General features: G+C 32.9%; 1 protein-coding gene across 1 annotated transcript in view; it reads right to left on the minus strand.

The window, feature by feature from the left end:
* Positions 1-13,703, minus strand: part of mmd (disintegrin and metalloproteinase domain-containing protein mind-meld) — a 1,174,763-nt gene that overhangs the window by 955,664 nt on the left and 205,396 nt on the right. Inside the window, exon 2 of the mRNA XM_069819516.1 lies at positions 4,687-4,835. Within this exon, the coding sequence (XP_069675617.1) occupies positions 4,687-4,791 (105 nt within the window). The 5' untranslated portion in view covers positions 4,792-4,835. The remainder of the gene's footprint in view (positions 1-4,686; positions 4,836-13,703) is intronic.

Raw genomic sequence — 13,703 nt, forward strand, 5'->3', positions numbered from 1 at the left:
ATATATAGAATAAATATTAGGAACGCCATTATTTTATTAAATTTTAACATTGTTTCTCTTCTAACCTTTAAACTCAGCATCCGTCTTATACTCTCGCAAAAGTATTGAAATTTACTATTTTTTTTGGTTTATATCTTGAACTTTGTTCACAACTAAATATATTCTCAAATACTTAAATTCATAACCTGTTCTAGTGGTTTATCGCTTAGGATAATTTTATACGTATCGATTCATTAACATGTGTTCGAGGTTGCGGTTTCGATGCCAGGCCAGAACAATGACATTTAAGTGTGCTTAAATGCGACAGGGTCATGTCAGTAGATTTACAGCCATGTAAAAGAACTCTTGCGGGACAATATTCTGGCACACCGGCGACGCTGATATAACCTCGGCTGTTACGAGCATCCTTAAATAAACCATAATTTTTTAATTACCATGAAATGCCACCACTTTTGTCTTTAGTATTAATATTTCTAAGTTATATTTAATGGATATTTTACTTAGTCCATGGATAGCTTTTTGCAATTCATTTTCTGTCGCAATGATGATAACTCGACCATCTGCAAAAAGTATAGTAGTAAAAACGCGCTGACGTCATTGCAATCGACAGGAAGATGAACATTGGCTTTGTTATTTACTCAACTGTACGTTTCGAAAAAAATGATGCAAAGAGCAGAGAAATAGATAGTGAAAAAAAGAAGCACTATGAACCTTGCTTCAAATATCTACAAGAAAAATACAACATAGCTGAAAATCGCTAAGAAGTCACTGGATTATTGTTTGGAGCACGTGGAACAATTTCAAAATTTTGTGTAATATTCTCCATATATTTCATACCACTACATCAGTTCTTCAGGCTTTATCTACACATATTTTAAATTTATCTTTTTTAATTGCAAATCACTATTTATACTTACTTACTTACTTACAAACGGCTTTTAAGGAACCCGAAGATTCATTGCCGCCCTCACATAAGCTCGCCATCGGTCCCTATCCTGTGCAAGATTAATACACTCTATCATCATATCCCACCTCCCTCAAATCCATTTTAATATTATTCTCCCATCTACGTCTCGGCCTCCCCAAAGGTCTTTTTCCCTCCGGTCTCCCAACTAACACTCTATATGCATTTCTGGATTCGCCTATACGTGCTACATGCCCTGCCCATCAAAAACGTCTCGATTTAATGTTCCTAATTATGTCAGGTGAAGAATACAATGCGTGCAGTTCTGCGTTGTGTAAGTTTCTCCATTCTCCTGTAACTTCATTACTCTTAGCCCCAAATATTTTCCTAAGCACCTTATTCTCAAACACCCTTAACCTATGTTCCTCTCTCAGAGTGAGAGTCCAAGTTTCACAACCATACAGAACAACCGGTAATATAACTGTTTTATAAATTCTAACTTTCAGATTTTTTGACAGCAGACTGGATGATAAGAGCTTCTTAACCAAATAATAACACGCATTTCCCATATTTATTCTGCGTTTAATTTCCTCCCGAGTGTCATTTATATTTGTTACTGTTGCTCCAAGATATTTGAATTTTTCCACCACTTCGAAGGATAAATCTCCAATTTTTATATTTCCATTTCGTACAAGTCGAAATTGCGATTATACAGTTTTATAAATGGAATATATAATTCGGTTAAAAGGACGGCTGCTGAAATGCAAATGGAGAAAAAAAATAAAAGCCTCAAATATGTAGACATATTTTTTGTACATAAATAAAGAATTTAATTACGTGGATGCAACCATACGGTATCCATTGTTATAGGACAGCTATTCCTTTCTGGATTTTCTCTCTCTGTCATGTATTACAAAATATGGTATTTTGTTGAAATACCAACATTTCATAACATCAACTATATATATTTTTTAATTATTTTTTTTTCAAAGCATGGTGCTGCATATCTATTCCACCGGATTTCAACGATTCATAATTACGCAATAACTATTTGTAAATGCAGTTTCATGATAGTTATTATGTAAAAGGTCATAAGAAAATAATTGTTTCATATCTGAAAGGACTGTATACGCTGCAAAACAACCTTAATTTTAGACTAATTTAATTTAATATGTTACCATTTTAAATGATGTACATTCATTAACGTTTTATCTCACATTCATATTTTATATTTTAATACAATATGATTAATGTAACCCATTGCACATCATATAACAGTTCAATAGGGGTAACACTGATCTGAAGATGGTTTACAAAACCGAAAACGTTAATCAAGTAGAATGAAATAAAAATATCACATTATTATCTATACTAATAATAAATCTGTAGTCGACATTTTTATGGTAATTTTCGATTTTCCAAAAATAATTGGTCCTAACCTAATGGCTGAACCGATTTATATGAAAATTAGAATATAAATTAAGTTAGTTGTAACTTAGAATTTAGGCTATATAGCATTCAAAATATTTTATTTAAAAGGGGGGTTATAAGGGGGCTCGAACTAAATAAATCGAAATATCTCCCTTATTATTGATTTTCATGAAAAATACTATATGACAAAAGTTTCTTTAAACCTAATTTGCGATAAGTTTTATTCCATGCAAAATTTTGATAGGACTGATATTTAATGAGATAAATGAGTTTCAAAATTACAATAACAACGCCATCTAAGGCGGTGTAATGAAATAAAAAAACAAATGACTTCGTCTATAAGGGACCTTGGACAAAAACAATCGAAAGCTATGAAACATACGGTAGCCTACAGAGAATGTTTCTGTGTTTGTATGAAGTAATATCGGAAGCTAAATTAACCGATTTGTATAATTAATTATTAATTCACCATTGTAAAGTGTAGTTTCTCTAGATGGACATAATGCTATAATGTTATTACAGTAACTTCTGAGTAAATCGAGGACAGGTAAGATTAAAATAGCTTCTTATGCACAGAAAATTTGATAGGCATTCGTTTCCTGTATTTCCTAAAATAATTTTTATGACCAAATGAGTGGTGTCTGGATCAAAATGATCGCATTTTAATTTTTTAATACAATTTAAATTAAGTAACGTAATAAACGATTTATCCTTCTATCAAACATGAATGTTCCCTGGATCAAATGTCCTATTTTAATTATGTAATTACTTTATATTCATTTCTAATGGGTGCAGCGGAGAGCACGGGTACGGCTAGTATAAGAAAAGTTTATGACGGACTTAAAGAAAATATTGTTAAATCAACTATATAGATATTAAAAATAATATTGGTGACAAGGGACATCCCTGTCTCAGTCCTGGATTAAGTAAAAAATTTCATTCCAACATTGTTTCTCTCCATTGCTAATCAAGATAGTAGTTCCTACGTGAAATTTGAATTGCTCGCACAAGATGGCTTGGTAGTCCTATTATAAATATACTAGTGGCTTGTGCAGCAAATGCTGCGAACTAAGTTCATTAGACGTTCTAATAAAATTTTTTCAGATTTATTTTCAATGAAGAATACCAGACATTTTGAAAGTTATTTGCTTCCATAATAATAAAATATACTCCGTCTGAATGCTTTTTAATGCCAAAAACTTTTTCTTGAACCTATCCATCCACCTTCAGTTTTTGAGTTTCAACGTGAAAACGCAAGTAACAATGTCAGGACGATCAGTGGGTTTTTCATGTGGGAGTAAAGCAATAACTATTTCAGGTCATGGAGAGTAAAATCATTTTAGTCTGCTAAGAGATCTTGCTGAAATGATCGGGATACTACAAAATTTTGTGGGCCTCTTATTTTATCAGTAAGTAATGCCGTTTGGTCTCTCCTTAGGAACTGTAATTTTTGTGCTCTCTCGAGCCAATACTGAAGAGAATGACGCATATAAATATCTACACCACACCGCCATTATGTATATGAAAAAATCCAACCTCACTTGATTAATAACTATAAAAATATTTGAATTAAATAACAATATTATTATCTTACGTAAGTTTTGTAGTTATATATATATATTATAGCCGCCACTCAGTAAATTATAGAAATGAAGATCTAATTTAAGATATTCTCTACAGCTATTTATGTAACACCAAAAAGTTTCACTTTCATATCATCAATATACATTAATAGGCCTATGTATAATTAATGAAAAATAGTCACATCATGGCATTAACTATAATAATATTTCATTTCTAATGGTAATAATGTCATCAAACCACCTCAAGTTTTGTAGTTTTTAATATCCAATACACAGCTGTACTCAGAAAATTACACACCCCAGAATCAGATCTGTAAACGAATTTTAGTAAGTCTTGAAATTTTTAATAACCAATTTAATTTGAGCTCTAAATATGTCAGCATTCTTGCAGATCATTGCCTTCGTGTAATATTGTTTACTGTAGTGTGTGTTTTGTTTTATTCTGAAATGCAATTAGTTAGTGACGACAGATGGATTTTAGAAAATAGGAAAATTACATTGAAAAATTGACATTTCACTGAAAACTACTATTTTTCTGGAAAACTTTGGGTTCCAAGCTTCAGAATGAGGGGTCACTTATTAAAATCCGTTCAGCCGTTTTCCCGTAATTTCCATTACCAGTTCAAATTATATATAGATTCCATAAAATCTTGTGGTCCGCCTTATTGAATGGTTTCACATAATCTATTTATGTTATATGTTACACATGTTGATAGTACAAATGTATAAAATATGGTATATAATAAATGCGCACAATATGGTACTCACCTTGGGTGCCCCTATCTCCCGAGTCGAGATACCCATCTTCTCGTGATGTCGAAGCTGCACGGGGTAAATGATCTGATAGAAGTGTGTGCCGATCCCACGCACCATCTCCTGGTTTTGCCTGTACTCGCGAAGTAACCTCTCAACCTCACCTGAAAAAATAGAGAAAAGTGTAAATTCTAGAAGCGTAATGCATCTCATCAAGCTATCAATAAAAATATAAGCATTATCTTTTTTTCAAGGACATTTTGTTGTTCGTCTCCGGGTTCACCGTAGCCCATTAAATTATCGTATTTGCCCTCATGATTACTTTCGCTTCCTATCACAAGGCACTGAGGTGCTACAAGATCTCACAAGTAGCCTTTACACTTTCGAACTGATCGGTGCTTAATAAAACATATTAAAATCACGAAATGAAAGAAGTAAACAAAAATAAAACTCGGAAATTAACTTTCAGGGTATAATAAAAGTATTCTTCTTAAATAAATGAATAGCAAATAAATAAATAAACAAGTAAACAAAATAAATAGTTTACTCCTCGCCCATCACATCTAATAGAAGACTTGCAAGTAAAAGACTCTGGGTGAAGCAGATATAGCTGACTTGCAAGTAGACAACTGTTAATCAAGTAGATAACCTGACTTACAAGTAGATGACTCAGGGCCAAACAGACAAAAACATGACTTGCAAGTAGATAACCCCGGGTCGATCAGATAAACCTGACTTGCAAGTAGATGATTCCGAGTCAAGCAGATAAACCTGGTCAAACAGAAAAACCTGACTTGCAAGTAGATGACTCCGGGTCAAACAGATAAACCTGACTTGCAAGTAGATAATTCCGGGTGAAATAGATAAACTTGACTTGCAAGTAGATAACTCCGAGTCAAACAGGTAAACCTGACTTGCAAGTAGATAACTCCGGGTCAAACAGATAAACCTGACTTGCAAGTGGATAACTCCGGGTCAAACAGATAAACCTGACTTGCAAGTAGATGACTCCGGGTCAAGCAGATAAACCTGACTTGCAAGAAGATATCTCTGGGTCAGAGGACGGACATTGGAAAGTTTTCTTTTCTCAGCCCCACTAACAGGGAATGTAATGCTCTACCTGGAGACTTCTAAAGGATTTACCAACAATATTAAATGTTTTTAAAAATAGGCTTAGTCCTATTCTAGTTGTTGTAAGTTAATATCACCGAGTAGTTGCTGCGGACTGACACTCCACAACCAAATAAAAGGGTATAACATTATTTATAAACATCTAGAAGTTATGGAGAAACATTCCTCTCTTAAAAAATGTTTATTTTCAAATAAATGTTTCTTTCTCTTTCTGTAGTACTTCTTGTTCAGAATCTGTGTCCAAATTAATCAAATTTCTACATATTCATACCATCTACACAACTGATGAATTGTTTATGCTTGTAAATTGAATTATTCTACTTGATATGAATTGTACAATTTTGTATATCTCAATTAAATTATGCTTGTAAGCTGAATTAATTTGTTTACTATGTACTGCATATTTTTGTATAGCTTGACTGATGAATTGTATATGCTGTAAATTGAATAGTAATCTATATAGCTCAAGTAATGAATACTTATGCTTATAAATTGAATTAGGCTAATCTACTTGATATGAATTACACAATTTTGCATAGCTTAACGAAAGTATGCATGTAAATTGAATTAATCTCTTTACCATGTATTGTAAATTTTTTTATAGCTTGGCTGATGATATGCTTTAAATTGAACAGTAATCTGTATAGCTCAACTGATGAGTTGTTTATGCTTGTAATTTGAAGTAATTTGCACGATATGTATTATTAATTTTTGTACATCTCAACTGATTGAATTGTTTATGCTTTTACATTGAATTAACTTACTTGCTATTTACTACATTTTATAGCTCAACTAATGAATAATTGTTTAGGTTTGTAAATTGAATCATCTGATTGCTATGTACTGCATATTTTTAATAAAGCCACTAACGTAGCTCAGCCGACTGACTCGCTGTCCTGCTGATCCGGAGCTGCGTTCGGGCTTGGATTGGATTCCCGTTTGGTCCGATTGGTTTTTTCCGAGGTTTTCCCCAGCCGTGGGACGGATGCCGAGTGGTCTATGGTGAGTCCTCGGCCTCATCTCACTTCACTCACTTCATCTCACCAAGAAATTGTAATCTTGTAAAATTTTGACTTGTTCCAGATCTTAAAGCTTCAATGCTGATGTAAGAAGTTTGGAATACAATAAATGAAATGAAATGAAAAAGATTTCAGTAGTCTCAAAATTACCTCGTCATCATCATCATCATCATCATCATCATTATCATCATATTAACCTCATTTTCATCATTAGTTGCAAAAAACTCTTCCAACATCCTGGGTACGTATTTCCTCTCCATATACAGTTTGTGTGTGTGTGTGTGTGTGTGTGTATATAATTCTTTTACACTATCAGTAACGATAGTAAATGCAGGAGTTTTAACTGGCAACTCTCCGCTCCACAATAATTGTTAATAACTGCTCACAAACAAATAATATTTTCCTTGCCACGAAAAATGTTGTCCTGTTACCTCCACCAATAAAAAAGAGACCTGCAACTGAATTTTATTAATATTGTATTTTTGCCGGAAATAAGGTAGGCCTATGGTTGATTCCTAGATGTTTTATTTTTCACTATTAACTTCCTTTGGTTTGTGTTTATGAATACTACAACAACTAAATCTACTAGATGCTACTACAACAACTACTAGAAAAACTGTTACTACCATCACGATCACGACCATTACCACTACCACCAACATGTTCATATGATTGGAGTGTCAACATTATACATAATTGGTGTCGTTCAAGTCGCTCCAGGATTACATTCTTTTGTCTGCGCCACTTGAGTTCTTGGAAGAGTTCTATATTTCAGAATTCTGCGTTGAGTTACAAACCAGAAGACTCTTTCATCATCATCATCATCATCATCATCATCATCATATTAACCTCATTTTCATCATTAGTTTCAAAAAATTCTTCCAACATCCTGGGTACGTATTTCCTCTCCATATACAGTGTGTGTGTGTGTGTGTACGTATATATAACTCTTTTACACTATCAGTAACGATAGTAAATGCAGCAGACTCTCCGCTCCATAATAATTGTTAATAACTGCTCACAAACAAATAATATTTTCCTTGCCACGAAAAATGTTGTCCTGTTACCTCCACCTATAAAAAAGAGACCTGTAACTGAAATTTTATTAATATTGCATTTATGCCGGAAATAAGGTATGGTTAATTCCTAGATGTTTTATTTTTTACTATAAACTTCCTTTGGTTTGTGTTTATGAGTACTTCTACAACTACAGCTACTAGATTCTACTACAACAACTACTAGAAAATCTACTACCTACCATCACGATCACGACCATTACCACTACCACCACCATGTTCATGTGATTGGAGTGTCAAAATTATACATAATTGGCGTCTTACAAGTCGCTCCAGGATTACTTTTCTTTTTGTCTGCGCCACTTGCGTTCTTGGAAGAGTTCTATACTCCAGTATTCTGCGTCGAGTTACAAACCAGAAGGCTCTGGAGCGGAAATCTTCATCGCCAGTGACTAATGCCTGTTCCACTCTGGTGTGGCTGGCAATATTTCCGTTAGGCTCTGGTAAACAGAACAAGAGCGGGAAGCGTGTCGTAGATATTATGATTGATTACCCCTTTGTTCCCTACCCGTTCCGTTCCATTTTCTCCCGCTGATATTTTCGAATCAAACAGAATAGAAATGTTCACTCAATTCCTTTCTCTCTTTCTTTTTTCTTGTCTAAATACTATTCAATGTCAGTCAGCTTCTTTCACCGCGTTGCTAACGGATACAGAAAATATAACAAATATCCTGGTAAGTGCTAAAGAGGTTTCCTCCTGCCAGCCCTCACTTAGAAGGGAAATAACGAACACATAAAAAGGGGAGAGTGTTGAAATTATTTTAGTTCTATTGGTCAGAGCCAATATCGAACTGATAAAACGGTTTCTGGTTGGTAGAAGAGAGAAAGATGTTGACTGTGTGACGAAAATCTCGTTTAACTTAAAGCTCGTTATAAAGATAGCTTCTGTGTATTCCCGATGGACTACCTGGATGTTGATTATATGTATGACTGGTTGGTTGGTTTATTAACATTTTTTCTTGAATAATACATTACTACCTAGGTTGTACGTTAATAATAATAATAATAATAATAATAATAATAATAATAATAATAATAATAATAATAATAATAATAATAATAATAATTTATTTAATACTTTACACTTGAGCTACATTAGGCATTGCAGCCCGAAAGAGCAGAAGCTCGTGCTCGGGCGCAGTTCAGATCAGTTACACAAAATATATCACAAAATTAAGAGAGTTCATTGAGCACAATAACATTAATAAGTGGTAAAATACATACAGCATGTAATAATAGGGTCTATATACAAATAGAAAATACAGAAGTACATGACTATTAGAGTATCAATTTTTAACTCAATTAGTTTAAACAATTAAATAATTAATCTGATTTGTTTCCTAAATCTGTGTGAGTTAAGTGTACTAAACTCAGGGTAAGCTCTAATTAATGCATTATATACAGTATTTTGGGTCCAAAATTTCTGCTGTGTTTTAATCCGGCAGTTGTGTGGCATTTCGGAATATTTAGAAAGAAACTGTAATTTTGTCTGGTATGGTATTCGTGAGGATCAAATTTAAATTTATTGTGGTTTTTATGGAAGTAAATCAGCAATGTTTGTTTATAAATTTGTTCTAGATTTGATACACCAAATTCCTGAAAAATTAATTTTGTTGGGTAATCAAAAGGTTTATATAGACAAATTTTGATAATTCTTTTTCTTAATAATAATAATAATAATAATAATAATAATAATAATAATAATAATAATAATAATAATAATAAATGTTTATTGCCAGAAAAATGTAACACAAAGAAATTGTAAATATGCAAAATTCTAGCACTGTCCTGGAAGAAAGAGATCTCGTGCTCAGGGGAGGATTCGATACATAATAAAGTCACATGCATAAATTACAATGAAATAATATCTAAAATTAATATTTATTGATAACATATTGCTTACATAGGGTAAAGGTTGGTAATATTGTGATACTAATAATATTATGACAATTCTTTTTTAATTTTTTTTTTTACAATTTTACTGAGCGAGAGAAGAACCGGTTTTGTGCAGCAACTTGTCCACGAACATTCCCTTAATACGTTGACGCAAAAAACCGATCTTCCTCTCGCTCAGTAAAATTACAAAAAAAATTCTCAAAATGAACTATCATAATATTGTTAGTATCACAATATTACCAACCTTTATGTTATATTTTTAAATTGAAACTGTTGAGAGTTAAATATATGAGGACTGTTAAATATTTTTTTTATAAATTTTACGGCCGATATTACTACAATGGTTGAGAGCAGTGCTCGTTAAACACTTGGGTTCAAACAAACGTATTGCATCCCTGCCTTTGGTTTTGTGTTTGTGAGTACATGATCTGAATGAAATATGTGTGATTTTAATGTATAAAATTTAATAAAACATTTATATAAATTAGAAGTATTTTTCAAGACTTTAAATTCCCAAAATAATTTTTCGGTAAGATAATCAATAGGTCTTTTAGACATGTTTTAATTATTATTCTCTTGTAAATCTAATGGATTAAGGTTAATTTTATAAGTGCTATCCCATTCTAATATTCCATACTGAGCTATAGACTGAAATAAGGAAAGGTAAACTGTATACGTAGTACACCTACTGGTAAGTAATTTCATATCTGAACAAAATAATATATAATTTTATGTAATTTGTTACAAAGATAGTTAATAATATATTTGTCCCATTTCAGGTATTTATCAATAATGATTCCTAAATATTGAACCTCTGACGATTAATTTATAACAACACTAGACAACAAATTTAAACTTTGTTTCTGTTCTTTAGATGAAACTATGTAATTTTAAATAAATGAGAGGTAGGTACTGAGTTCATTTTTGAAAAGAAAAATTTTCTAATAGATATCATTTTTATGGTACACATACTTAACTTATTTACACAAATTTGTTACACTAGCACATAAAACAACCTTTGTTTGGCCAAAATTCACAAATTAAAATAACTTTCTTGATCTTTCACGTTTGTAGACAGCTTCTGCAATCTCACCCAACATATTTGCATTCCACCTTCCACTTTTCGAAGGTAGATATTTCTTGATGAAACTTCTCCCCATGTTCATTGCTTACAGCACCAAGGTTGTTTTTGGAAAGAATTCCAGATGACTGTCAAGAAAATGTACTTTCAGTGACATGTTGCATCCCATAAGGCGAAAGTAGTGCAATATTTCACTAACATTAAATACCTTTTTATTTTGGAGATACAGTACGTGCTGGACAAAAACTAACCACAGATTTGTTTTTGCGACCACAAAATACATCGAATACACTTTTATAAAAAGGACAAATTTCATGTTGTACAGTGTAATTTATATTTAGATAGTGGATGCGGGATGACTTATCGTTGAATGTAAGTGCACATTTACTATATGTTACATTTTTTTTCATTCAGACCATTGGCTGAACAGGTTTAAGCGTAAACAGACCACGTCAACATGCTACTGTATCTCCGTACAGTCAGAAGGAAAAGAAAAATAACGTACTGTAGTACATACCTTGCAAGGTTCAGTCCTCGTCATCATTGATGCAATTACCAGCGTTGCAGTAAACGACGATATATTATCGTAAGTTGTCGAAGCTGAATCGTCTTCACCTATAGCTTAAACAGTTTTTGTATCGAGAGAATTTCTGAAGAAAACCTCTAAAATAGGAATCACTGAATTTCTTTAGAGGAATATTTGTACTGAGCATCATTTTGCACGTGTCGTTAGACCCGCACAACTAAATGATGATGATGATGATGATGATGATGTAGATGGTTTCTCAGATTTCATTTCAACGCATTTCCACTGCGATGTACTGTTGCAATGTTTCTCTATAGCCTGAGTTATTCTGGTTTTTATTTCAATTTTACATACATTACATTGTCTTCGTTAATACATAAAATGTCATTCTCATACTTCTTAATTGCATTTCGTATCTCTAAGCGAATTTAACGTTTTGACTTTGACATTATGAATGGATCAGCACTACACTATTCAATTCGTACTAAATACTTGAGCAGGATAACACAACTGCACACATTGCGTTGCAATGTGGACAGGGGTCCTTCGTTATGTACGCTGCTGTACTCGCCAGGTACACTAAAGACGGACGACGCGACACGTGCCATACACTCCGATACGAAACAACTTCACTTTTCCTTAAGTTATCTCGCATTCACTGACTATTTATATTTATAAGGAGAATTATTTAAATTACGGTGCGCCCGACTCAGAACTACGTATAAATAAGGTTTCATAATTTTCGAATGAGTAGGAATCAGTTTACCAGGACATATTAGAGAGCTGGAAGCACTTAAGGATCCTTCTAACTTATCCAAATGTGTTTTAATCAATGGAAAGTGACTAGAATTTAAATATTTATTACAAGTACACTACACACATTTATTATTAATTAGATGGAAAGGCTCATTTTATTAAGAACTCGGAACAGACTAAATGATTATAAAATCAAATTTTAAAAGATGGTAATAGATAAAATATTTTTTCGTGTCAATGCAATTGACAGTTAAGTCATTGCGAATTTGATGTAACCTGGGCAAACTGTCAGCTGGTTTTGGGCGTTCCGGTAATGTAGAGGTCAGAAGGTGTTTACAGACGAGTGACGCTCTTAATCGCGCCGCAGAGAACACACCTTGCGAAGTTTGATGAAGTTTAATTACACAACAAGTTACAAGATACTTAGATAGGTGCACTTAGCCACGCGCGAGTGGGTAAACTGTTACATCTGCTTGTTGTAATTAAAACATCCCCCGACGCACTCGTTCGGTCTCAATCAAAACTTTGTGCGAGTGCTGAAATTACGCACAACTTGCACAATTAATTATCTGGAACCGGCCATGGGAAAACAGGGACAGTTTTGAAGGCGTAGAGAAATATCTGTTGTAGAGACTTTAGCATGAGAGACAGGGAACAAAAGAAATACGAAATGTTACAGTATGAACAAAATGGAGGAAAATGTGTTTAGACCTATGTACAGAACTAATTTTAAGGAGGAAAATTATAGAATAAAATGAAGAAAGAAAAGTGAATGAAAACAATGTGAAATAAGGAAAAATAAAGAATGAGAGATAATGTAATAAGTAAAGATACCTAGTAGAATGTAGTAAGTAGAGATACCTTGTTTTCGCAAACCACGGATTCGTGAAACGCGGTTTTTCAGCTGATAAAAGCAAAACCTTTAAGTTTCAAGCCCCTCTAGGTCAAAATTTCATCATTTTAAACTCGCAAAATACTGCGAAATAATTGTTTTATTGTGAATTTATTTAAAATTAGAGTTTTTCACGGTAAGTTTTTTTTTATTTTTCTTCACGAAGTTTTAATTTTAATTTCTCAAATACCTATATATTTATTGGAAGTCATAAATACAACTTATAAGTGCGTTAATTAATACAATAAAGTTTGGTGGAGCTCAGTTCCCTGAGAATTTTGTATAATATTCTTATTGAATTTGGTATTCCTAAGAAACTAGTTCGATTAATTAAATTGTGTCTCAGTGAAACTTACAGCAGAGTCCGTATAGGCCAGTTTATATCTGATGCTTTTCCAATTCACTGCGATCTGAAGCAAGGAGATGCACTATTCCTTTACTTTTTAACTTTACTCTAGAATATGCCATTAGGAAAGTTCAGGATAACGGAGAGGATTTGGAATTGAACGGGTTACATCAGATTCTTGTCTACGCGGATGACGTGAATATGTTAGGAGAAAATCCACAAACGAATAGGGAAAACACAGAAATTTTATTTGAAGAAAGTAAAGTGATACATTTGGAAGTAAATTCCAAAAGACAAAGTATATGATTA

This window comes from Periplaneta americana, chromosome 1 (assembly GCF_040183065.1).
Source record: "Periplaneta americana isolate PAMFEO1 chromosome 1, P.americana_PAMFEO1_priV1, whole genome shotgun sequence".
Lineage (NCBI taxonomy): Eukaryota > Metazoa > Arthropoda > Insecta > Blattodea > Blattidae > Periplaneta > Periplaneta americana.